General features: G+C 47.1%; 1 protein-coding gene across 1 annotated transcript in view; it reads right to left on the minus strand.

The window, feature by feature from the left end:
- Window positions 1-48: 48 nt before the first annotated feature.
- Window positions 49-27,757, minus strand: part of LOC139071548 (UPF0606 protein KIAA1549) — a 71,571-nt gene continuing 43,862 nt past the window's right edge. Inside the window, 10 exon segments of the mRNA XM_070554126.1 lie at window positions 49-1,939; window positions 3,966-4,120; window positions 4,208-4,335; window positions 4,409-4,549; window positions 4,551-4,756; window positions 15,342-15,477; window positions 18,707-18,942; window positions 19,027-19,229; window positions 19,308-19,322; window positions 19,415-19,542. Of these exon segments, the coding sequence (XP_070410227.1) occupies window positions 1,715-1,939; window positions 3,966-4,120; window positions 4,208-4,335; window positions 4,409-4,549; window positions 4,551-4,756; window positions 15,342-15,477; window positions 18,707-18,942; window positions 19,027-19,229; window positions 19,308-19,322; window positions 19,415-19,542 (1,573 nt within the window). The 3' untranslated portion in view covers window positions 49-1,714.

The following is a 27,757-nucleotide window of genomic DNA, read 5'->3' on the forward strand; positions in this document are numbered from 1 at the left end:
CAAGGGATAAACCACCAATCCTGCTCAGTGGTTAACTTTCCTCGTGGGGTCACCCATTAGGACAGTGGGGGGGGGGGTTAAGAATGCTCCACAAAGATTTATAAGTGAGGCCCCAGGTGATTAAAATCAGGTGTGTTGGAGCAGAAAAATAACAATGAAATGCTAACAGTGGACCTCAAGGGACCAGGGTTCCTGACCCCTGCTTTATAACCCAAACTGGTCTCTGTCAGAAGAACATTCTGGACATGCTGACCCAGATAAACCTAGACTAGCTTTTAGCTCATCACTCCTGAAGGATTTTACCCATTTCTCTGAACAGAGGCCATTCAGGAAGTGACCGTTGAAACCTTTGCAGCAGAAGTCAACATGGATGAATGTTCTGGTCCAGCTGCTGCAGATGGTTTTATGTCCTTCATCAGATTCATCTTGGGTCTGAGGTTCTGTTGAAGAGCCGGTACCTAATCTGGTCTGAGATGCTGCAGACTGGGCTTACCGACTTTGTGATTTAGGTTAATAATCAACCCGAATTTGAAGCTTTAGCTAAAACAAACATTCAACTTATGGCGTTTGAAGTGAACCTGAAAAAACAGCTGGTCCACCAGAACCAGGTCAAATCTCTCCTCAGGTAGTCCAGTAGGGGGCTCTCCGTGTCTGTCAGCACCTGTGTGGGTACCTGCTTCAGCACCGGTGAGTAAGACGAGCCCCTCCCCCCACAGAAACACCAGACTGATGGAAGCAGCAGCGATGCCTTTGCGGACTTTCCACGGATACATGTGTGAGTGAGGGAGCGGGCGAGCGAGAAGCACGTGGAGCAGCAAGCGTGGGCCCAGAATCTACAGGCAGCTCAAACACAAGTTCTACAAGCTTACAACAGTAGTTTGGTCTTTTTGGATGAAAATAAAGCATTTAAAGAATAAACTCCTATACAATCAAAAATACGTCACATCTCGATACTCCATTAGTAGCTCTAACATTTATATTGTGCTCCTCTTTACATAGACGTTACTTAGTTCAGATAGATTTATTTATAAGACTTTCATATATTTTTCTTTTTTCTTGGTGCTGTGGGACCGTACGGCGCCTCCAGCTGACCTCATCAGGTGGTTGGTGAAGGTGGACCTGGTCATCGTGGCGGATGGGTCCTTGGAAGGCAGTAAGTGGTTGATGATGAGATGTTATGAGGCTGACGGTTAGCACCACACGGGAAGCTCCTGACACTGATGAGTAAATATTCACTCTTGAAGGTCTGGATTGAGGAAGGCCAGAAGAGACAGCCTTTAGAGGATGCTGAAGGCCCATCTCCTCCTTCTAAGAACTTCCAGTTTCTCCAGAAGTCAGTGACCAACTCCATCCACTTCGGAAGCTCAAGAAGTTTCAGATTCCTTCAAAAACCCCAGAAGGCCAACTTAAGAGCAGAAGACTGGAGCGGCCAGCATCTTCAGACCTCCAGGAGGCTCCATCCACTCCACAGGTTCAGGAGTTTAGAAGAGATGACTCGGTTGGAGGTTCAGGATGGATGATCATCAGATGATCAACTCCAGGAAGCACGTCAGTGGAAATGTGAGTCATGTGGAGTGAGACACTGAGGCAAGTAGGATGGAGACGGCAGACGTAACGTTCTAAAGATCTTCAGCAGGAGTTTTCTGTGGCACAGAGTCCAAGGTTTGAGTAAACCAGTTCCTGCAAGTCATGGTCCAAATAGGTCGGGGTTGGTCTAAGGATAGCTGGTGACCACGGCTTGCTTCTGGGCCAGGCGCCGGAGCTCCTCCCTGATAGCCTTGATAAGGGAGGCAGAGGTGTGGGCAGAGGGGGACGCATCCTCTGGAGGATACTCGGGGGTGGGTGAGGTCAGAAGAAGGGGAGGAGCTGATGGATCTCGTAACAAGGAGCTGGGCATCTGGAAAACGGAGGAGGAAGAGAACTCCGGGAAGGACAGAACCTGAGAAGAGATGAAACAGATGAATCAGGAAATGGCCCTTTCAGGTGATCTTCAACCCGACCCGACCCGACCCAAGACCCAGATACGATACACGGATTTGGTTATTTTCTGTATTACTAAACTTACTAGAAGGATTGTCCACATCATGGGACTCGTCTCCGTCTAGTTTTGCTTTCATGACATCTAGAAGCTGTTTGCTAGTTAGCATTCGCTGGCGGCTGGTGAATTATTTTTTGGGTGGGGTGCAATTTAATAGGTGGTGTGCTGAGAAGAGTGTACCAGCTGAGATTTGCATAAGCTGTTATGGGGCGGTGCGTGTGAATAACGAGGTTTTTTAATACATTTTATAAAATCAAAAGTAATTTCGTGTCACGTTCCTGGTTTTTAAACCAACAGCAAAAATCAAGCAGGCAGAAAAAATACTCACTGAACATTAGTCTGTTTAAATAAAAGGTGTCAAAAACGTAAATATTTCTTCGTATTTCTAGTCAAAACAAAAGGTTTTCAGGAGAAACGCGGATTAGAAAAGTGTTCACATTGTGAATGTATTAAGATTAGCCTCATCGCTCATTATTCTAATAATGAAGTCTGAAATTTGTGGTTGTGACGACTGGGCTGATCGCTGTTGCACCAAGGACGTAATTTTCACTTTAGAAGTGGGGAGGACACGGGGGGGGGGGGGGGGGGGGGATCTTTACAGTATGCTCTAATGGGAAACAGGCTTCAACACAAATGGTTGCTTTCCGCTTGGTCCTAGAGCTCAACCAGTGTCAATTTAACATAGCGTAATATTGTTTTTGGATGGTAAAAAGTGCAGGGGTCAAAACCTGACTTTGGAAAAAGTGGGGGGGACATGTCCCCCCCGTCCCCCCCAAAATTACGTCCATGTGTTGCACTATCCACATTTCACCACCAGGGAGTGCCAAATCACCGTTCTCATGTCACACTGACAAACAGTAACAGCTAATTGTTCCCCAAAGGGTCCTACTATTCACCAATATGTGTAAATTCAGCACGAAACCCAAACTAAGCTCATGTCATGAAGTTAAAAGCATTAACGCAGTCTTCCCGTTGCCGGTTAAAGGTTCTAATAATCCGCGTTATACTGAAATTATCCACGGTTTTACGTGTAGGAGAGTGTTCAGAAGTCTCTGACGCCACATTCCATCATCTTCTGGTTCTTCATGATAAAAGTCCACCAGGTGAACTCAGCTGCTCTGCAGCAGCACAGGACGGTGACCTGTGGAGAGTTTGTTCTGTCCTGAGCTGAGCTGAGACTCTCCTGCTCGTGTCTTCACGGGCGTTATACCCCTCTCCTGTTGTTTGTGGGGGGGGGGGGGGGGGGGGCAGCACTAATGCGGCAGCCAGCGTAGGTCTACGGCAGGGACTGCTGAGCCCAAAGGTAACAGGTTATACGTGACAGAACGATTGAGTACACGGCACTTATAGTCTGTCTGATGTAGAGATCGTTTACTTTCATTTTCATCTTTTCTTTATATTTTGTGGTTCCTATGTTCTTCTTCGTCCCGTGAGACTGGTGGGGCGGTGCCCTAGCGCCCCCTGTGGAGTAGCCGCCATTGTTAGCATCTCTTTTCTTATCAAGCTAACCTCACAGGTAGGTTGGCATTACTTAAGTATTCATGAAAACACTTTTCACTCACAACCTGCATGCATCAAAGAAACGTCCACCCAGAGCCGTGAAGCGGGTTTTACACGGGTCACCTGTGGCTACAGGACCCTGCCCAGTTCCTCAGGACTGGACTGGTTCTGGAACATCAGATCCAAGTTGCTGGAACCTTCCTGAATGTAGTTCATATTCTCAGAATAACAGACAACAGCCCTGTCCGGACCACTTCAGGAGAGTCTTCTTAGTGTTAGATTTTATGCCTTTTATGTTGTTTTTAATGTTTTTAATTTGGTCCGTTTCTAACCGTCGTAAGGTGCTATACAAGTACCGTCGGCTTGGTTCTGCACCACTATGGCTCCTGTGGTTCCAGGTCCAGATCTGATGGACTTAAAGACTTACACTCTCTCTGCTGCCTCCGGGTCTGGACAGGTCCTGGTCTGAGTGCTGCTGGTTCCAGCTTGAGCCTGTGGGTCCAGACATGCTGCGACCCACTCCATGGTAGGAACCGATCTGACTGGACAGACCCACCTGGGTCAGGTGGTGCAGCTGTGCACCTAGGGGTATACAAATTCAGACAAGTCCAGACTTAATCCTCCATGTGGACGAAAGGGACAACCTCTGTCCTGAGCCGGGGGCCTTACCTGTGCTGCCTCCGACAGGTCGTGGTCTGGACGAGGACGGGGGGTCCTCATACTTCCCCCTGTTGGAGTAAACAGATTCCTGCTGCTGGTCTCCGGTGGAAATGTATCCTCCTGAGCCCAGACTTTGCCTGTCGAACACACTTGGTTAATTAAGGCCCAGTTTTCAGACCTGGACATGGGAACTAGTCAGCTGGTGCACACCTGTGTAGAAGACCCTGGATGGATGTGGGGGAAACTCCCAGCTCTGCATACCTCTGTCAGATTAAAAGAAAAGACAGCAACAAATTCAACCAGCTGGGTGTGGCTGGGTAAGGAGCCCTGGGCCCAGTCTCATGTGGAGAAACCAGGTCTTACCCCGCTCAGCCCGCCGCTGGCCTGCGAGGATGGGGATACTAGGGCAAAGGCATCATCTAGCAGGGAGTGCATCTGCTGACGGGCCTCCTCAATGGACGGCTGTGGAGGCATGTAGGGGGGCGGAGGCGGGGCTGGATCAAAGACCTCGTCGGTGGGAGATGGACTGCCATGGTCTGGGGGCAGGTCAGGGTCCGACTGTGAGAGAGTAGAACACAGAGCCCTAGTTCACACCCAGGGCGTGAGTGAGATATCGTGGAAGCGACGCGGTTTCGTGACGACCTTGTCAGCGCGTCCCTATCACTGAGAGCACGTCAGATGTGGAGCTCTGGACCTAGCTGGAGAACTGGTGTTGTACACTTCAGCATAACCTCTATATGATCATCCACTCCCACAACGGGGCCGTGGTCCATGCCCTCTCTCTCCTGCTCTTGTCTTTGTGAAAAAGGAAGTGTGGTGTCAATTTAATGTTCTAGAAGGTTCAAACTTATGGTCCCAGTACTCATCATGGGCTGCACAGTGGGCACCACTGTTGCCTTGCAAGGAGGTCCCGGATTCGCACCACCACTTGAGGTATTTCTGCATGCAGCTGGCACGTTCTCCCTGTGTATGCGTAGGTTCTCTCCAGGTACTCCGGCCTCCCCCCACAGTCCAAGAATATGACCATCAGGTACTCTACATTAGGTGTGAGCGTGAAAACAGGAACTAGTCAGAAAGGTTTTGACCGTGACCCTGTGACCTTTCTCCCTTTGCAAAGCCAAACTTAACCTTGTGTGTCACGGTGTTGTTTTTATTATATAACACCTACCCAGTCTCTCAGCCTCTCCAGTAGCAGGTGATGGTCAACAGTGTCAAAGGCTGCAGTCAGGTCCAGCAGGACCAGAACCAGAACCCTGCATCACTGTGGGTCAGAAGGTCATTAGAGACCCTAAGAAGAGCTGTTTCAGTAGAATGAGCTCTACGAAAACCTGACTGGAAGCTATCATAGATGTTATGTTCATCAAGAGCAGCTGTGAGTTGTTTAGCCACAACCTTTTCCAAGATCTTGGAGATGAACGGAAGTTTAGAGATGGGTCTGAAGCTGCTATGGAGAGAGGGGTCCAGACTCGGTTTTTTAAGAAGCGGGTGGATTACAGCGTTCTTAAAGTAAGCAGGGACCTGACCAGAGACCAGAGAAGCATTAATTATAGAGAGCACGCTGGGACCGATGGACTGAAAAGCACTTTTAAACAAAGATGAGGGTAAGATGTGGAGGGGGCATGCAGAGGTCTTCATAGAGTTAACTAGTTTGGTTAACTCAGGCAAAGAAACAGGAGCAAAGCTATCTAGGATGATGGGCCTGGTTGGAGTCGGGAGAGGCAGCGATAAGGCTGAAGGAGAGATGCTAGATCTAACCTTATTGACTTTGTCCACAAAGAAAGACAGAAAGTTCTCACAGTCTGCAACAGAGTGGATGGAGGCTGTAGGAGAGGCAGGAGAGACGATGCTGCTGATGGTGTTAAACAGCACCTTGGGGTTCCCTTTGCTCTGGGACACCAGGTTGGAGAAATAGGCCACTTTCACATTAGTGTCGATACAAGCTGGTACAAGTAAACATTAGACTTTCATATATATTAGATTCATTACACACAACTGAAGTAGTTCAAGCCTTTTATTGTTTCTAACATTGATGATTGTGGCGTACAGCTCATGAAAACCCAAAACTCCTATCTCAAATAATTAGCATCTTTCATCCGACCAACAAAAGAAAAGTGGTTTTAATACAAAAAAAGTCAACCTTCTAATAATTATGTTCAGTTATGCACTCAATACTTGGTCGGGAATCCTTTAGCAGAAATGACTGCTTCAGTGCGGCGTGGCATGGAGGCGATCAGCCTGTGGCACTGCTGAGGTGTTCTGGAGGCCCAGGATGCTTCGATAGCGGCCTTAAGCTCATCCAGAGTGTTGGGTCTGGCGTCTCTCAACGTTCTCTTCACAATATCCCACAGGTTCTCTACGGGGTTCAGGTCAGGAGAGTTGGCAGGCCAGTTGAGCCCAGTAGTACTATGGTCAGTAAACCCTTTAGCAGTGGTGTTGGCACTGTGAGCAGGTGCCAGGTTGTGCTGAAAAATGAAATCTTCATCTCCATAAAGCTTTTCAGCAGATGGAAGCATGAAGTGCTCCAACATCTCCTGATAGCTAGCTGCATGGACCCTGCCCTTGATAAAACACAGTGGACCAACACCAGCAGCTGACATGGCGCCCCAGACCATCACTGACTGTGGGTACTTGACACTGGACTTCAGGCATGTTGGCATTTCCCTCTGCCCAGTCTTCCTCCAGACTCTGGCACCTTGATTTCTGAATGACGTGCAAAATTTGCTTTCATCTGAAAAAAGTACTTTGGACCACTGAGCACCAGTCCAGTGCTGCTTCTCTGTAGTCCAGGTCAGGCGCTTCTGCCGCTGTTTCTGGTTCAAAAGTGGCTTGACCTGGGGAATGCGGCACCTGTAGCCCATTTCCTGCACACGCCTGTACACGGTGGCTCTGGATGTTTCTACTCCAGACTCAGTCCACTGCTTCTGCAGCTCCTCCAAGGTCTGGAATCGGTCCTTCTCCACAATCTTCCTCAGGGTCCGGTCACCTCTTCTGGTTGTGCAGCGTTTTCTGCCACACTTGTTCCTTCCCACAGACTTCCCACTGAGGTGCCTTGATACAGCACTCTGGGAACAGCCTATTCGTTCAGAAATGTCTTTCTGTGTCTTACCCTCTTGCTTGAGGGTGTCAATGATGGCCTTCTGGACAGCAGTCAGGTCGGCAGTCTTACCCATGATTGTGGTTTTGAGTAATGAACCAGGCTGGGAGTTTTTAAAAGCCTCAGGAATCTTTTGCAGGTGTTTAGAGTTCATTAGTTGATGCAGATGATTAGGTTAATAGCTCGTTTAGAGAACCTTTTCATGATATGCTAATTTTTTGAGATAGGAGTTTTGGGTTTTCATGAGCTGTACGCCAACATCATCAATATTAGAAATAATAAAAGGCTTTCATCAGTTGTGTGTAATGAATCTAATATATATGAAAGTCTGATGTTTATCAGTACATTACAGATAATAATGAACTTTATCACAATATGCTAATTTGTTGAGAAGGTCCTGTAAATCCGAAGGACTTCTCAGGAATGCCGAAATCCCCGAGGCTGTGGGTGGTGCAGGAAGTCTGCGGTGTCCTCCATAATAAAGTAAACAAAGGCGGGCATGAGGTGTGTGTGTGTGTGTCCTCTGGTGCTGCGGGCCACACACACACACACCTCAGCGTCTCGCGAGGCAGGTGTTATCAGCATGGCTCTACACCTCATCCTGCAGCATCTGGACTACCCAGGTACCTACACCAGGATCCTGTTGGTGGTCTTCAGCTCTGCCTTCAACACAATCCTCCCAGACCTCCTCCAGGACAAACCGTCCCGGATGAACGTGCCTGACCCCATCTGCAGGTGGATCACTGACTTCCTGACAGACAGGAAGCAGCAGGTCAGGCTGGAGAAGAATGTCTCTGACCTGTGGACCATCAGCACCGGTTCTCCTCAGGGCTGTGTCCTCTCCCCTCTGATCTTCTCCCCGTACACCAACAGCTGCACCTCCAACCACGAGTCTGTCAGGCTCATCAAGTTTGCAGACGACACCACCGCCATCAGACCCGTCTCTGACGGGGACGAGTCTGCCTACAGGAGGAGGAGGAGGGGCTAGTGTCCTGGTGCAGCCACAACAACCTGGTGCTAACCCCATAACCCTGTCTGACACCCCATCTCCATGGTGGACTCATGTCACTTCCTGGGTACCACCATCACCCAGGACCTCCAGTGGGAGCCCACCATCACCTCCATCATAGGAAGATCCAGCAGAGGATGGACTTCCTGATGCAGCTGAAGAAATTCAGCCTATCAGCACAGTGGATGAGGGTTAGGGTCCACCCTCACCTCTTCCATCACCGTGTGGTACGCTGGAGCTGCCACCAGGGACCAGAAGAAGCGGCAGCGTGTTGTACGCTCTGCTGAGAAGGTCATTGGCTGCTACCTCCATACAGGACCTGTACACCTCCAGGTCACTGAGGCATGCAGGTCGGATCCCCGCTGGCCCGTCTCACCCTGGACAGTCTCCTCTACTCGCTCCCATCTGGCAGGAGGTTCAGGTCAGTTTGGACCAGAACTTCTCTCCACAAGAACTGTTTCTTCCTCTCTGCTGTTGGAGTGAGTCACATGACCCGGTGCTGTTTGTACCTGAACTGACCCGCTCTGACCAGAACCTACACTGACTTGTATACAGCAGCCGTTTATGTAAGTATCACCACTTAAATTATTATCTCATCATGATTTGACTCTTCCTTCCTATATTATCTTATCTCTTATACCAAGTACGGCAGCGATTTCCTAATGTTGTGATTCTCACACATTTGGCAATAAAACCGTCTGACTCTGATTCTAAACAGTGTGAAGTAATCTGATTACATATCCTGACTGTTGTGTCTTTCCTGGCACAGCTGACGCTCAGAGAGAGAGAGAGAGAGCAGACCAGAAGGAGACTGTGACGAACCCAGAGGTTTCTGTTCTCTGCTCTCCTGATTACCTCCTGCTGCAGGCCCCAAGTCCTGCAAGTCCTGCAAGTCCTGCTATACACCACTAGAGGCCAGCAGAGTGAATTGGAGCAGCTGACCCAAATTAGCAATCAGCTGCACCCGAAGCCTTTTAAGCCTCTCCATTCCTTCATTCTGAGAGATAGGGTGACAGAGGAGACATGGTGTTGAAACCGTGATCTCTTAGCTACTCTGTGTTCTAGTTACCCAGCTGATCTCCATTCCTGAGGTTTTTGCTGTATTGTCTAGGGCCCCAGTTTTGCTAAGAGGTAATTTGTGCCTTTTGATACTTGTTTAGTGTTTTGTTTTGTAAATCTCCAAATCCCCAGGTTAGGTTGCCTTTGTGTTTTGTTTGGAGGGTTTCTAGTTTCTAGTTTGGTAATTGTGGGTCTTTTGTTCACTGGGAACGGTTTAGGTTTATTCTTTTAGTAATCCCTTCCTTCCCCCATTCCATTCACTCACTTAACATCACCACCTGACACCAGCCCTACGCCAGAGGGGACGCAACAGAGACGGTGTGTGTGTGTGTGTGTGTGTGTGTGTGTGTGTGTGTGTGTGTGTGTGTGTGTGTGTGTGTGTGTGTGTGTGTGTGTGTGCTTCAGACAGACGGCTTTAGTTCGAGGCTTCTCTACTCCTCAGTAACCGGCATAATAATGAATCGTTCTGGAAGCCCTAGCGGGCTGATTCTATCCACCAATCAGAGGCTCTTCGTGAATTTCAGCCAGCCAATCAGCCAGAAACTGACCATCTTGGAAAGAGGGCTGAAAAATCGACCAATTGCGCCCAGGAGAATCCAAGGCTATCCAAATGAGAACAGTCCAGGCAGAGTAGAGCCGATGTTAGTGTGTAAGTGCCATAAGAACCAACTAGAAACAGCAAGGCCCAGGTAGAACCAGTTAGACCCAGTTAAAGTGCTTATACATTAGCATCGGCACGGTCGGGTACGGGACTGGTACGGAACCAGAATTGGTTTGACGATGGGTCAGAAATGCGCTTTTGGTTCCGAGGCGACTCGTTTTTCAGAACTCCTCCCCAGCGGTCTGACTAAGACCCAGCTGACACTTTGGACGTGTTGACTGACTAAAAGTACACATACTGCCTCTGACTGGTGAGTAGAATCAGCCAAGGGGAGGTTTCCTGCACGCACAACTCATTTTCATGCTGCTCTTAAGTAAACGTCTTTGTAGCACGGAGCTGCCGCCCGAGAGGAGAGAGCTGTCCCTGTCCTCTGCATCTGGCCCAGTCTCCAAAAGCAACACAGCCTGCCTTTGTTTATCGTATTACGGAGGACACAACGGACTTTCCCGCATGTATTAAACTCCTCCCTCGTGCTCGGGGATTTCCACGTTCCTGAGAAGTTCTTTGGATTTATATGTGAACAGTACACCGCCCGTTTGAGACCCAACTGATGCTATCCTCCCCGTCGTACCAGCACTAATGTGTAAGTGCCTTTCTAGCCAGCTAGGACCAGCTAGAACCAGTTAGAACCAGCTAAAACTAGCTAGGACCATCTAAGACCAGTGTCAGGTTCAAAGTCACAGCAATGCAGCTAGTCAGTAATAGAATAGAATACAATAGACTAGCTGGGAAACCATCCCCAGAGGCTGTGGAACAGCACCACCCTACCTGCTAAGTTCCTGTCGGACCATTTCATCAGCTGAGTGGGAGCACCAGCCTGCAGAGCACACACATCTTCACCTTGGATGTGGACGCAGCAAAGAGGAGCAAGTGTTCAGCTTGGCTACTGGTGCAGATGAATCCTGACAGCATGCTAACTGTCTTCCAGGCTGCTTAGGGTTGATTTATTAGATGTGTGTTTGTTTGAATTGTTTCCTGTTTAGAAGGCTGTGGTGGGGTCAGGGTGATAGTCTCCTTAAAGGTAGAAACTAAAACGTTAAACTGCAGACATTGCAGATTAAAATCATTTAAATATTAAGTATTATTTAAATTAGTGTTCATTTGACTGAGTGATGATCAGATTTTGTTTCTACCTAAAGTTTCTCAACCCGATACACTTCTGATAGAGAAGAGGAAATGAGTTGGTTCCGAGCATAATTTTGGTTGACCAAGTCCTTTTTAAATCTGGACAGAAGCTGAAGAGACAAGATAACCTGAGAACCAGTTAGAGCCAGCTAGGACCAGCTAGAGTTAACCAGGACCAGCTAGAACCAGTTAGAATACGGAACTAGCTAGGACCATCTAAGACAAGCTAGAACCAGTTAGAACGTGGAACTAGCTAGGACCGTCTAAGACCAGCTAGAACCAGTTAGAACGTGGAACTAGCTAGGACCATCTAAGACCAGCTAGAACCAGTTAGAACGTGGAACTAGCTAGGGCCATCTAAGACCAGCTAGAACCAGTTAGAACGTGGAACTAGCAGGACCATCTGAGACCAGCTAGAACCAGTTAGAACGTGGAACTAGCCAGGACCATCTGAGACCAGCTAGAACCAGTTAGAACGTGGAACTAGCCAGAACAAGCTAGAACCAGTTAGAACGTGGAACTAGCTAGGACCATCTAAGACCAGCTTGAACCAGATAGAACGTGGAACTAGCCAGGACCATCTAAGACCAGCTAGAACCAGTTAGAACGTGGAACTAGCCAGGACCATCTAAGACCAGCTAGAACCAGTTAGAACGTGGAACTAGCTAGGACCGTCTAAGACCAGCTAGAACCAGTTAGAACGTGGAACTAGCTAGGACCATCTAAGACCAGTTAGAACCAGTTAGAACGTGGAACTAGCTAGGACCGTCTAAGACCAGCTAGAACCAGTTAGAACGTGGAACTAGCTAGGACCATCTAAGACCAGCTAGAACCAGTTAGAACGTGGAACTAGCTAGGACCATCTAAGACCAGCTAGAACCAGTTAGAACGTGGAACTAGCAGGACCATCTGAGACCAGCTAGAACCAGTTAGAACGTGGAACTAGCCAGGACCATCTGAGACCAGCTAGAACCAGTTAGAACGTGGAACGAGCCAGGACCATCTGAGACCAGCTAGAACCAGTTAGAACGTGGAACTAGCCAGGACCAGCTAGAACCAGTTAGAACGTGGAACTAGCTAGGACCATCTAAGACCAGCTAGAAACAGTTAGAACGTGGAACTAGCTAGGACCATCTAAGACCAGCTAGAACCAGTTAGAACGTGGAACTAGCTAGGGCCATCTAAGACCAGCTAGAACCAGTTAGAACGTGGAACTAGCAGGACCATCTGAGACCAGCTAGAACCAGTTAGAACGTGGAACTAGCCAGGACAATCTGAGACCAGCTAGAACCAGTTAGAACGTGGAACTAGCCAGGACAAGCTAGAACCAGTTAGAACGTGGAACTAGCTAGGACCATCTAAGACCAGCTTGAACCAGATAGAACGTGGAACTAGCCAGGACCATCTAAGACCAGCTAGAACCAGTTAGAACGTGGAACTAGCCAGGACCATCTAAGACCAGCTAGAACCAGTTAGAACGTGGAACTAGCTAGGACCGTCTAAGACCAGCTAGAACCAGTTAGAACGTGGAACTAGCTAGGACCATCTAAGACCAGTTAGAACCAGTTAGAACGTGGAACTAGCTAGGACCGTCTAAGACCAGCTAGAACCAGTTAGAACGTGGAACTAGCTAGGACCATCTAAGACCAGCTAGAACCAGTTAGAACATGGAACTAGCTAGGACCATCTAAGACCAGCTAGAACCAGTTAGAACGTGGAACTAGCCAGGACCATCTGAGACCAGCTAGAACCAGTTAGAACGTGGAACTAGCCAGGACCATCTGAGACCAGCTAGAACCAGTTAGAACGTGGAACTAGCCAGGACCAGCTAGAACCAGTTAGAACGTGGAACTAGCTAGGACCATCTAAGACCAGCTAGAACAGTTAGAACGTGGAACTAGCTAGGACCATCTAAGACCAGCTAGAACCAATTAGAACGTGGAACTAGCTAGGACCATCTAAGACCAGCTAGAACCAGTTAGAAATGGAACAAGCTAGGACCATCTAAGACCAGCGAGAATCAGTTAGAACGTGGAACTAGCTAGGACCATCTAAGACCAGCTTGAACCAGTTAGAACGTGGAACTAGCTAGGACATTCTAAGACCAGCTAGAACCAATTAGAACGTGGAACTAGCTAGGGCCATCTAAGACCAGCTAGAACCAGTTAGAACGTGGAACTAGCCAGGACCATTTAAGACCAGCTAGAACCAGTTAGAACGTGGAACTAGCTAGGGCAATCTAAGACCAGCTAGAACCAGTTAGAATGTGGAACTAGCTAGGACCATCTAAGACCAGCTAGAACCAGTTAGAACGTGGAACTAGCTAGGACCATCTAAGACCAGTTTGAACCAGTTAGAACGTGGAACTAGCTAGGACCATCTAAGACCAGCTTGAACCAGTTAGAACGTGGAACTAGCTAGGGCAGTCTAAGACCAGCTAGAACCAGTTAGAACGTGGAACTAGCTAGGACCGTCTAAGACCAGTTAGAACCAGTTAGAACGTGGAACTAGCTAGGACCGTCTAAGACCAGCTAGAACCAGTTAGAACGTGGAACTAGCTAGGACCATCTAAGACCAGCTAGAACCAGTTAGAACATGGAACTAGCTAGGACCATCTAAGACCAGCTAGAACCAGTTAGAACGTGGAACTAGCCAGGACCATCTGAGACCAGCTAGAACCAGTTAGAACGTGGAACTAGCCAGGACCATCTGAGACCAGCTAGAACCAGTTAGAACGTGGAACTAGCCAGGACCAGCTAGAACCAGTTAGAACGTGGAACTAGCTAGGACCATCTAAGACCAGCTAGAAAAAGTTAGAACGTGGAACTAGCTAGGACCATCTAAGACCAGCTAGAACCAATTAGAACGTGGAACTAGCTAGGACCATCTAAGACCAGCTAGAACCAGTTAGAAATGGAACAAGCTAGGACCATCTAAGACCAGCGAGAATCAGTTAGAACGTGGAACTAGCTAGGACCATCTAAGACCAGCTTGAACCAGTTAGAACGTGGAACTAGCTAGGACATTCTAAGACCAGCTAGAACCAATTAGAACGTGGAACTAGCTAGGGCCATCTAAGACCAGCTAGAACCAGTTAGAACGTGGAACTAGCCAGGACCATTTAAGACCAGCTAGAACCAGTTAGAACGTGGAACTAGCTAGGGCAATCTAAGACCAGCTAGAACCAGTTAGAATGTGGAACTAGCTAGGACCATCTAAGACCAGCTAGAACCAGTTAGAACGTGGAACTAGCTAGGACCATCTAAGACCAGTTTGAACCAGTTAGAACGTGGAACTAGCTAGGACCATCTAAGACCAGCTTGAACCAGTTAGAACGTGGAACTAGCTAGGGCAGTCTAAGACCAGCTAGAACCAGTTAGAACGTGGAACTAGCTAGGACCGTCTAAGACCAGCTAGAACCAGTTAGAACGTTGAACTAGCCAGGACCATCTGAGACCAGCTAGAACCAGTTAGAACGTGGAACTAGCCAGGACCAACTGAGACCAGCTAGAACCAGTTAGAACGTGGAACTAGCCAGGACCAGCTAGAACCAGTTAGAACGTGGAACTAGCTAGGACCATCTAAGACCAGCTTGAACCAGATAGAACGTGGAACTAGCCAGGACCATCTAAGACCAGCTTGAACCAGATAGAACGTGGAACTAGCCAGGACCATCTAAGACCAGCTAGAACCAGATAGAACGTGGAACTAGCTAGGACCATCTAAGACCAGCTAGAACCAGTTAGAACGTGGAACTAGCCAGGACCATCTAAGACCAGCTAGAACCAGACAGAGGACTCTGGTAAGTTTTTTTTTTTTTTTTTACTTGAGGTTGAATCCATAAATTCTGTCAGCCTTCTTGTTTCTGGTTTGGTTCTGATCCAGTTTAGGAGGGTTAGGTAGAACAGCAGCTCCTCTATTGGATCAGAACTTGGGCAAGATGTCTGGTTCTCCTATTTTGGATCAGTTTTGTGTGGTTCTGGCTAGCAGACCAGAACCTCCTAGAGTCTCCTAACAGCTGACGATACGGAGATGTTCTGTTCCAACATCTTCCAGAGCAGGTTGGCGTGATGGGTTCTGCTCACTGATGGGAAACCTGCAGTAGCTGCTGGTTTTCCAGGTGAGTGATAACGAGTCTCTGGTCTCATTAAGGTTAAACTGAAACGGTCCTCCTGAAAGTCTGGATTAGTCTCACCAAGTAGGCCACATTGTTTAGTCCTGGGAACTTCCTGTAGGTGGCGCTGTGATCGGTGAGCAGGCCCTCCCTGTCGGTATCAGGAAGACTTCCAGGTCCCTGTTGAGCCCTTCGACCCCGAGGGGAACGCCTCCCTCTGCAGGACAAAACACACTTCAGTCTGGGTCCTCTGAGAGTGAAAGGAGGATGTAACTATTAGTAGGTGGTTACGTCTAATAAATAGTCAATAGAACATTAAGGTATTGGTAAAAATGTGATGTTCCATGAAAATACGGATTATCAATATCATTGAACCTATAATGATTGATTGATGATGACACTAGGTGCTTTAGGTATGCGAGGGAAACAACACTATAATAATTTGACAGAGAGACAAATGTATAGTTTATTAAAATCTATGTATTACTCTATTACTACTAATAATAATGATAAAGAATGAACGATTATAAATGATGATTTAATATGTCTGAGACAACGATCAGACTTTAATGAAAGATGTTATTAAAAGTCTAATTAAGTGTCTTAGAAAAGACCGCGAGCTCTGGGTTTATAAAATGATCCGTCTGAATTTATAGATGTTTAATTACACTGAACACAAGTACAAATGCAACACTTGTTTTTGCTCCCATTTTTCACGAGCTGAACTCAAACATCTACAAACACCAAACACCCATGACTCATGTTGTTCTGAAATCTGTCAACATGTGTGTTAGTGAGCACTCCTCCTTTACCAAGACAATCCATCCCACCTCACAGGTGTGAAACATCAAGGGGTTGATGACGGCATGAATAATGTACAGGTGTGCCTTAGACTGCCCACAATAAAAGGACACCCTGACATGTGCAGTTTTGCTTTATGGGGGGGGGGGGGATGTCGCTAACTGGGGTGGCCACCATTTGCCTCACTCAGGACACCACATCTCTGTGGCATAGAGTTGATGGGGTTGTTGATTGTGGAGACTTTACAACTTTATAGGTTGATATAATCAGATGTGTTGAATGAACAAGATGTTTAAATCCAAAGTTTTAATAATATGTGCACTAATCAGTGATGGGTTAATGAAAACCTTTCCTGTAATGATTCATTTCAGGTCTTAAATGACACCAGATTAATATTTGTAGATTTAATAATTTACTCAATATAATCACACTTGAAACTCTGATAAACTCTTTTTCAAGAGTTTCAGATTACTCTATAAACTGGTTAACATCCACAGTTCTACCAATTAATTTCTCATTTGTCAATTTGCTTAATACACAATTGGAGTCAGGGAATATCACATACCTGGGTATTAATGTCTCTCCCAAGTTAGCAGATCTAACCAAACTAAACTACATCCCACTTTTAAAGAAAGTGGAAGATGATCTTGCAAGATGGAAATCCTTACCAATATCACTCATGGGGAGAGTTTAGATTTGGAAAAATAGAGAAAGTCTCTGCATTAACCAGTACAGAAATGTTTTGTTGGATCATATTGCACTTGATACAGCCTCTTGATATATTCCGGGGTGTGGGGGTGGCCGGCCCCATGTGGGGATCTGGGCAGGGCCTTGGGGGTCGGGTCCTGACATGTATGCTGCCGGGAAGAAGGCAGGAACATGCAGCAGTGCCTGGCCCGGGTTCGGGGGCATCAGGTAGACCTTGGCTCCTCTGCTGTTCCGTCACAGGGGAGGGGGAGGTCCAGGAGGGGGAGGACCCAACCTTACCTGGATGTCCTATGTCTTATATATTCTGGAAGTTGTGCAAATGCAGGGATGGGCGTAGATATTCTGCTGGGGTGGGGCTGGGTTGGTGCCCTCGGACTCCGTGGGGCTCTGTAATGCTGCTGCTTTGGGCCCTGGCAGGATGGGCTGGGGTCTCCATGCCCTGGGTGGCAGTTTGACAACAGAGGTGTCTATTGGGGCCAGTGGGGGAGCTGGCTCCCTGGAGGGCTAAGCCCAGCCAGCCGTTCCTCCCCATCCCCGCATATTTCTCTCCTTGAGCTGCGCTGAGCAGTGTCCAGCTCAGATGTGCACATGGGAATCTTTTCTTGAGTGATTTAGCTACATCTGCGATGTGCGTAGAATAAAATGTCGGCTCGTCTGCATGCGTCCGGGTAATTCTTTCTATTCTTTCTCCGTCAAAATAAACGGTCAAATACGGGAACTGTCCGGTCAACACAAGCCCTGCTTTTAAATGATAAATGATAAATGACCCGCACTTGTATAGCGCCTCTCAGAGTAAGGACTCCAAAGCGCTTTACACTACAGTGTATCATTCATCCGTTCACACACTGATGGTGATGAGCTACGATGTAGCCACAGCTGCCCTGGGGCGCACTGACAGAGGCGAGGCTGCCGAGCACAGGCGCCACCGGTCCCTCCGACCACCACCAGCAGGCAAGGGGGGTTAGGTGTCTTGCCCAAGGACACAACAGCAGGACTCTCTGTCAGAGCCGGGATTGAACCTGCAACCTTCCGATTACTGGACAACCCGCTCAACCTGTTGAGCTACTGCTGCCCCAACTGTTCTGTTTTCTTGTGAAAATTGTTGGAAAGAGATAAAATTTAACTTGATTAACACCAGAGCCAGTGCACCGTTATCTCCGTGACGGTAAACGAGGGAAAAACAAATGGATCGGATCCTGCACGTCTTTTAACACATTGGTCAGGACTGACACACTTTGTTTTCATTTAGTTGGTTAAAAAAAAAGTCGGGCTCGGGTCGGGCTGGGGCTCCACCCCCTCGGGCAGGACACGGGCTCAGACTTTAGGCCCGTGCAGGGCTCTACTGTGAAGTAAATATAACAATCTTTTTTTTTCTATAATGAAATTAATATGTGACATAACTGATAATAGAATCATTGTTAAATCATCAAGTAGACTAATTTGGTGTATATAAGAACTGAAATAAGGCAGCTCAAGAATAAACAGCTATGTTGAATCCTTCACTACTGTAAAGTAAAGTAAAGTAAAGTAAAGTAAAGTAAAGTAAAACATTCATTGTTCTATGTAATTGTAATTAACCTGTAAAATGAGAAAAATCGTTGTATAGACAAGAATAAGATATTTTTATTAAAGTTAAGAGAAAAGTCTTCAGTCTGGAGTTTTGTTGTGACTGCAGAACTGATATGAGACTCGGGGAGATGGGATTGTCACGGCTTCCCTCCCGGTGGCGAGGCTAGAGACGGTAAACATGGCACTTGTTTTGGTACACGCACACAGCATCCCGGGCAGATGAAACTGGCTTTGGACAGTGTACTGTTTTGGTGACCTCTGACCTACAAGGCCTCCTCCAACGCTACAAGGACCACGTAGATCTAGACCAAGACGGGTTCTACAGGTGCTACTCATGTTCAAGTCCTAGTTCTGTCAGATAGTCTCACCTCTTCCTGGACTCATTAGGGGTGGGTGGGGAGGAAGTGTTGGTCTGGAGGATGCAGTCCATGTGGTCGTGGGCGGAGCTATAGAGTCTCTGCGCCGCCTCGCTCTGAACCGGTCCATCTCCAAATGCATCCATGATGTCATCCATTGAGGGAAATTCACACTGGCCCCGCCTCTTAGCGCGCTGTCGCAGCTTGTTCCGGTGATGCTCAATTTCAGATTTGTGCCTTAGCGCCACCTGCTGGACAACAAAGTACAGTTTCTGTTAGGGTCCACTTGGTGATGATGAATGCGCAGCAGATCATCCGTGTGGTTGGCTCACCTCTGTGTTGACTTTTTCGGTGTGGGAGGGGCTCAGCTGGGACAGCGCCGGAGGGAGGCTTGGTCGTGGCTGCATGGCAATCAGCTGCACCTTGTTTGCCTGGCGGCGAGTACCGTCAGTCGATCCGCGGGACAGACGGTCAACGTGGTCAAAGATGGAGGATGAGGACATGAGCTCATCAGGGCCGCCGCCTGATGGGGCTGCTGCAAGAAGGGGTCAAAGTTCATGGGTTGGTTTTGAATTGAGGATATTTTACCTGGTGTAGATGATGAAAGTCATACCCATTTTGTTTTGCCCTTTAGTCATGAGTGCATCAAACAAAAAATACAAATGAAATTTAGTGACATGTTTCTTTCCTCGTTCTCAAAGCAAAGACACATTCTGTCACCGTTTTTGGGAGTCTTCCTGTGCTGCTTCCCCTCAACGGGTGTGGCCACAGGTCTGGTGCTTTCCTCTGCAGACTCCCTGCCACTTGATTGGTCACTTCCTAGTGAGTCACCATCTGATGGGCTAAGCCTGACGAGAGACAAAAGGACGTCCTGTTAAAGTTAAAGTTAAAGTCCCATTAGTTGTCACAAACACAGGTGTGTGTGCGAAATTTGTTCTCCGCATTTGACCCATCCCCTGGGGAGCGGTGAGCTGCAGACACAGCTGCGCTCGGGAACCATTTGGTGGTTAGCACTTACACTCTAAATAAAACTGGTTCTTCATAAGTGCTCTGAAGCACTTTGAGTGCCCTGGAGAACCTTTTTCTGTTGAAGAACCTTATTTAGCTGTTTACGGTTCTTTAGGAAACTGGTTTTTATAAAGAGGGGTTGTCACATTCCTTACTAACTTTTAGTGCTTTGAATAACCTTTTTATTGTTTTGTTTTCGTAATCAGTTCTAAGTTGTTACTTTTAATAGATTACCAACAGAATATAAAGGTATTCAATATATATGGATTATCGATATTATTGAGCCTTTAATCCAGGGAAACAACACTTTATAATAATCTGACTCAGAGACAAAAATATATTATATATCTATACGACCATTATAAATGGTAGCCTGTGGTCGAGTTCAATTCCGACTTCTAAGAAAGATGCGGTGATACAGCCAATATTGAAGAAGTCAGGCTCTGACGTGTCCGTTTTGGAAAATTATAGCCCCATCTCTAAATTCCCTTTCATCTCTAAATTGTTGGAAAATGTTGTTTATCGGCAGTTGGTGTCTTTTTTAGAGAGTTCGGAGATTTTTCTAATGTTCCTATCTGGTTTTAGGGCTGGACATAGCGTCTGCACTGTTGATGGTCTTAAATGATATATGTTTAGCTATGGATCGAGGTGCAGCTGTGGTTCTGTTGTTATTGGACCTAACAGCAGCCTTTGACACTGTCGACCATGATATTCTGCTGGATCACATGGGGATCACATGGTCAGCACTTGAATGGCTGCGATCTTACCTCTTGGGTAGGAGGTTTTGTGCCATGGTGGGTGATGCTGTGTCACCGTGAGAAGACTTGCGGTGGGGGGTACCACAGGTTTCTGTCCTAGGGCCACTCCTCTTTGCTCTTTATTAACTTCCCTTGGGGGCTCTCCTGCGCAGTCATGGTGTTAAGTTTCATCTTTATGCAGATGACTGACAAATTTATTTTCCTCTGTTTCCAGGGAAACCACTTCTAATGTTCTAGTTTGTCTGCATGGTGTCAAATCCTGGTTCGCAGCTAATTACCTCCATGTGAATGAGAGCAAAACTGAGCTGATTACATTTCTCCCTTCTAGTAAGGTGGGTGTGAGTTTAGCTCCCAATTTGGATGTTATCTCTCTCTACCAGAAATCAGTTGTCACCAGCCTGGGGGTGAGACTGGATGCAGAACTCAACCTGGAAGCTCACATCAACATGGTGGCATGAGCCTGCTTTTTTAACCTGCGGCGGCTTACCAAAATCAAGCCCTTGTTGTCTTGTGCACATATGGAGTCTGTGCTCCACGCACATGTTTTATCCAGGCTCGACTACTGCAATGCTTTATATGCTGGGCTAAGTCAGGCAGCACTGAGACGTCTACAGTTGGTCCAGAACTCTGTGGCCAGATTTCTGACAGAGACAAGGAGGTCGGCACACATCACTCCTGTGCTGGCCTCATTACACTGGCTCCCTGTAGGTTTTCGGGCTAAGTTTAAAGTTATGTGCTATATCTTCTGGTCTCTTTAAGGCGGCTCCCCACTATACTTGGCAGCATTAATAAAAAGGCATACCCCATCACAGACTCTACGTTTGGCTGATCTGGAGCTACTGACTGTCCCACAGGTCTAGAGGTGGTCGGGCTTACTCGGTCTTGGCTCCTTCTCTCTGGAATGAGCTTCCACTTGATATTAAACTGTCACCTCGCTGCAGGTTTTTAAGAGTCGTTTGAAGACTCATTTTATTGTTTAGCTTTTATGTGACTTGGTTGTGAGCTTTTATGCTCCTTGTTTACATTTTGTATGTTGCTCATGTCTGTGTGTTGTTTTCACCTCCTTTTTATTGCTATCTGTGTTTTTACTGTATTTTATGTTCAGAGCCTTGGGCTCCTGCAAAGGCAGTGGAAGATTGATTGATTGATTGATTGAAATCTGTTAGCCTTTCACAATGTTACAGAGGAAATCACTGACAGCCTCTTGTAAATGGGTATCACCCTGTTACAGCACTTACTCGGCTTCATTGTGGCTGGTGAGGAACCCTAATGATAAGTGCTGGCTAACCACTGACTGCAGAAAAATTAACCAACAAGTTGCGTTGTCCCGATGGCTCACCTAGAATAAGAACTTCTGCAGGTGAGAGATGCTAAATACTTTTCCACCCTTGACATTTCTTTCGGATTCTGGACAATTCCTGTTCATACGTCTGACCAATAGAAATTAGCCTTCACCTTCGCCAACCGCCAATATACCTTTACTTAGTTTGGTTACACTAATTCACCTTCTGAGTTTAACATCTTCTTGGACAATGCCTGACCCAACACTCACAAGCGTGGTACCACCGTCTGCATCGATAACATTCAGATTCGTAAACAGACTTTGGAAGACCACCTACCCGAGCTGGACCACATCATGGACCAGCTCACAGTTGCAGGTGCGAACATTTCCCTCACCAAAGGTCAGTGGTGCAGGTCGAAACTACAGTTTGTTGGCCTCCTTGTGGTACCACAGGGAGTGCAGCCTTAACATGGTAGAATCCAGGGTGTCACCACCAATAAACCTCCAACTAATGTCTCTAAACTTCAGAGTTTTCTGGGTGTGTGCAAGTACTCCCTCCAGTTTGTAGAGAACAATGCAGAGTTGGTGAGACCTCTGGCCACCTTGCTGAAAAAGGATGTGCCTTTTGAGTGGACTGGGCAGCAACAGCAGGCCATGACTGACTTGAAGGCTGTGTTGTGCTCGGTCCTGTGCTTGGCACTTCCTGATTGTGACAAGGAGTTCCCCCAACAGGCTAAGATATCTGTACGTGACTTGTCGTGATTTGGCGCTAGATAAATAAAATTGAATTGAATTGAATTGAACAGGTCGCTGTTAGCTGACATACCTGCTGCTGCAGTTTGCTTCCAGGTTTCCTGCATGTTTTAGATCATGAACACATCTGATGTGTTTGGTTTAGTGATGAATCCCTTCTGTAGACGCAAATGAGGCTGGGGAGACGTTTCCCACAGGCAGGAGATACGTTTGGCATTCGGTTCTACTAAACCAGGGGTGTCAAACTCAATCTCACAAGGGGCTGAAATGAAACTCTGGGACGGAGTCGAGGGCCAAACTTAATATTTGTTGAAAAAGTGACGGCAAATTTGCACATTTTCTTTATCAACATATATGCAATTTTGAACCTTTAAATTTGGAAACAAACTTATTTCTGCATTAACACTGAATGTGGAATAACCAAATGACACACGAGCAAGTCCGTTTTAAATAAAAGGCATCAGTGGTATTCATTACTTGTGGTATAATCAGCATTTTATAAATCTTTTAAATCTTTAAATCTTTTAAATCTTTTCTCACGGGCCAACAACAAAATAAAATATCATTTTATCTTAAATGAAAATGCAACATCTCACCTGTTAACTTTCATGTTTTGGAGCAGAAAAAGAGCATAAAACCAACATATTTAAAGCTCAGTTTGCTCCACTGGTTTACTGTGATGCTCACCTGTTCCAGCCAGATACCTGCATCATGGGGTTGATCTGAGCTGAGGAGGAGACTCCTGTTGTTTTGTTCATCTTCATCATAATAATGACAACATTAGATGACAACAGGTGCTCACATAGGTTTGTGCTGATGAACATGTCTGAGCAGCTTGACCATGTTGTTGTGTGTCGGGGAGGAAACACAACCACAGAGCGGTGCTGGTTTGAGCGTGTCGCTGCTCGCTGGAGTTATATCAGCTCTGTCTGGACGTTAGTTGGAAAACTTTCTCTTTCAGTCGTGAACACATTACTGAGCGGCTAGAATCTCCGTTTCTGGGCTTCAATGTCAGAAAACAGCTGAGTGAACTCGGTGCTGAGTGAGAGGAGTGTAGTTTGTCCGAGACAGCGGAGCTGCACACCCGGCAGCAGGCGGAAAGAACACAAAGGAGGGGGCTTCGTCGGCTCCGCGCTGACGCCGCAAAGCATCATGGGAGTTGAAGTCTTTGCGGTAAAATCGGCCAGCGGGCCAGTTTTAATATATTTTTGATATTTATCTCGCGGGCCACATAAAAATGCTCCGCGGGCCGCATCTGGCCCACGGGCCTTGACTCTGACATATGTGTACTAAAACAAAGGAGGTAGCCCAGGTCCTAGAGAGCAACGGTCCTGCTGGTTTTCCAACTATCTTTGTTGTTCCTGCTGGTGATTACCTGGATCAGCTGTTTTCAGCCAATTAGAAGCTGCAAATTCACGCATGGCTGGAAAACCTGTTGTCTAGTAGCTCCGGTTTGGGCCAAGTGAAAACAATAAGTGCAATCAGGGGCTGTGAACGAGCTGTTTCTCCCCTCCCTGAAAACACTGATCAGGTGATCTAGGTCTCAATCATTGCAATCAGCTGGTGCATGAACACCTGTTTCCAATTAGTAGCACAGCATAAGTTTGGTGGCATGACTGAAGAGTCAGCGGAAGTGTCAGCCCTCATCTCAGCCCCTCCGCGGTAAAGACACTCCGGGGTAAAGACATACGTGTGTACTTGCGCGTGTACACAGAGCAGGTACTCAGAGCAAACAAACTCGACCCAGACGCTGCTCCATCGACACCTTGCAAAATGTGCCATTATCCTATACCTGTGATCACTGGCTTCAGAGGAAGGTCACACACAGCAAACCGCTTTCGCAACCTTCAAAACCTCCGCTCGCTAAAACCAACTCCCCCTGAAGACACCCACCTGTCTATGGGACTGTGGAACTGCCAATCAGCTGTAAACAAAGCAGACTTCATTACTGCATATGCTAACCACCTGTCGCTCGATGCACTGGCTCTCACTGAGACCTGGATCAAACCATGTGACAATGCTACCCCATCTGCTCTCTCAGTTAACCACACTTTCACCCACACTTCTCGTGCATCTGGCCGAGGTGGTGGAACGGGCGTGTTAATTTCCAACAAATGGATATACACTCAGTTGCTACCCATCACTAAATACAACTCCTTTGAATACCATGCCATCCAGGTAACTGTACTGAAAAAAATCTTTTTGGTTGTCATATATCGACAACCAGGTCAACTCGGAGACTTTCTTGATGAACTCGACATCCTGCTTTCCTCCATTCCTGAGCACAACTGTCCCACAATGGTCCTTGGAGACATGAATATTCACCTGGACCATCCCAGCTCATCAGGCTTCCTGTCACTAATGTCATCATTTGATCTAAAACTAGTACAAAGTCCTCCAACTCACAAAGCTGGAAAAGCAGTTGACCTCATTTTCACCAGAAACTGTGCCATAGACACAATCTGTCACACCGCTGCATCTTTCCGATCATTACTTCATCCGTTTCAGCACGACTCTACTAGGGAGGTCCACTACTTCCTCCCCAATGGTCTCATTCCGCCGCAACCTTCGTAATCTGGCACCCAACCACTTCTCCTCTCTCGTTGCCTCCACTCTTCCATCTCCCAGCACATTCTCTGCTTATGAAGTGAATGATGCCACCGAGTCACTCTGCTCCACACCCTGCTCTTGTCTTAACAACTTGTGTCCATTAGCCACTAGACCTGCTAGATCCTCTCAGTCGCACTCTTGGCTAAATGATACCCTCCGGTCTCTACGCACCAATCCTAGAGCTGCGGAACGGAAATGGCGCAAAACAAGAGATCCTGGTGATCTATTGAAATTTCAGGAATTACTGTCCTCATTCTCTGCCAGCATCACTGATGCAAAGAAAGCTTTCTACACTGACAAAATTCTCAGCTCTACTGACTCTCAGAAACTATTTTCAACATTCAACATTCAAAACTCGGCTCACCCCTCCGTCTCTACCTCCTACCAACAATCTATCAGCTAACACCTTTGCCTCATTCTTCACTGACAAAGTGGCAGCGATAAGCAAACAGTTTACTCAACTGGCCACTCCTGAACATTCACTACCACAAACTCCTTCTAGCCCAACCATCTCAAGCATTACTGCTTCATTTTCCTCTTTTCCCCTCTCACTGAGAACTGTGTGTCCAAGCTTCTCACCTGCAGCCGCCCTACTACGTGCCCACTGGACCCCATTCCGACTAAGCTGCTCCAAGCTATTGCTCCTACAGTAGCCACAGCAGTCACACATGTGATCAACGCTTCACTGACATCCGGTACATTTCCCACCTCTCTCAAGCATGCTCAGGTTAAACCGCTGCTAAAAAAACATCTCTTCCTCCAAGTCATGTGGAGAACTACCGACCTATCTCGCTCCTCCCTTTTCTGTCCAAAATCATTGAAAGGGTGGCTTTCAAGCAGATCACAGAATACCTCTCACAAAACTGTCTGCTTGACCCTTACCAGTCTGGGTTCAAAAAGGGCCACTCCACTGGAACTGCTCTGTTAGCAGTGACGGGATCCTTAAAAGAAGCTAGAGCAACTGCCAAATCCTCAGTGCTTATCCTGCTCGACTTACCGGCTGCATGTGACACTGCCAACCATGGCTTCCTTTTGTCCACACTCTCTACCATGGGCATCACAGAGAAAGCACACGCCTTGAATCGTACCTCACAGGACGATCATTCAGCATATCTTGGCTTGGACAATCCTCTACCGTGCACCATCTTGCCACAGGAGTCCCTCAGGGCTCTGTACTAGGACCTCTTCTCTTTGCCATATGCACCACCTCACTGGGTGAGATCATTCAATCACACGGCTTCTCCTACCACTGCTATGCAGACGACACCCAGCTCTATCTGTCATTTCCACCGGACGACCACACTGTCTCTGCACGAATATCAAACTGTCTCTCTGACATATCAAAATGGATGAAATCCCACCATCTCCAACTCAACCTCTCTAAAACTGAACTACTTGTCATCCCAGCAAAACCATCCATACAGCACAATATCTCAATCCAAAATGACTTCCTATCTCTGGCTCCTTCAAAGGCAGTTCAAAATCTGGGTGTTGTGTTTGATGAACACCTGACCTTTAAAGATCATGTTGCCTCTGTTGCTCGTTCGTGCCGCTTTGCGCTGTATAACATACGAAAGATCAGACCATACCTAACACAACATGCCACCCAGCTCCTGGTGCAATCTACTGTCGTCTCCCGCCTCCATTACTGCAACGCCCTTCTAACTGGTCTTCCAGGCTGTACTGTGAGACCTCTTCAAATAGTCCAGAATGCAGCGGCGTGTCTGGTCTTCAATCAGCCAAAAAGAGCACACGTCACCCCTCTGTTCATTGAGCTCCACTGGCTACCGCTAGCAGCACGCATCAAATTCAAATAGCTAACACTAGCATACAAAGTCCGAGACGGTACGGCTCCCATCTACCTGAATCCTCTTGCAAAGGCTTACGTCTCGGCCCGGCCGCTCCGGTCATCACAGGATGGTCGGCTAGCAGTGCCTACACCACGCTCAGGACAATCCAGACTCGTCTCATGCATCGTTCCACAAATGTGGAATGACCTTCCAAGCACTACCAGAACAGCGGCTTCCTTTTCAATTTTCAAGCAACTCCTGAAGACCCTGCTCTTCAGAGAGCATCTTCTAAACTAGCACCTTGCCTGCACCCGTCCCCCCTCTCTACTGTCCACTCCTTGTTCCCTCCTCTCCATGACTGATGTCAAGCTGTTGTTGTTGTTGTTGTTGTTAGCCTCAAGGGCAACATGCCGATTATCACTTGTAAGTCGCTTTGGACAAAAGTGTCTGCTAAATACATAAACATAAAACCTGCAGGACTGCAGCCCTCTGGGACCGGGTTTTCTACCCCTGCACTAAATGGACACTAGAGGTGCTAAAAACAAGCCAAACTGCCTAGTTTCCCTAGATTTAATGTGAGTTTGTAGATCAATCATTTACACACATTTTACATAATTCCTGGAGATGAACGTGTGAAGAGCCGTTTTCAGAGCCGAAAAAGCCAGTTCAGTTTAGTGAGCCAAGCCATAAGAACCAGTTCCCTTAAAAGAGTTCCCACCACTATAAAATACCCAAAGAACCTTTTCTAGAGAACCCAAATTCATTAGTTCTTCAGAGAACCCTTGATAAATTGTTATTTGTGGAACCCTAAAAAGTTCTAATTTGAAGGTTCCACAGAGAACCTAACAAAGTTCATTAAAGG

This window comes from Nothobranchius furzeri, chromosome 1, assembly GCF_043380555.1.
Source record: "Nothobranchius furzeri strain GRZ-AD chromosome 1, NfurGRZ-RIMD1, whole genome shotgun sequence".
NCBI classification, from domain to species: Eukaryota; Metazoa; Chordata; class Actinopteri; order Cyprinodontiformes; family Nothobranchiidae; genus Nothobranchius; species Nothobranchius furzeri.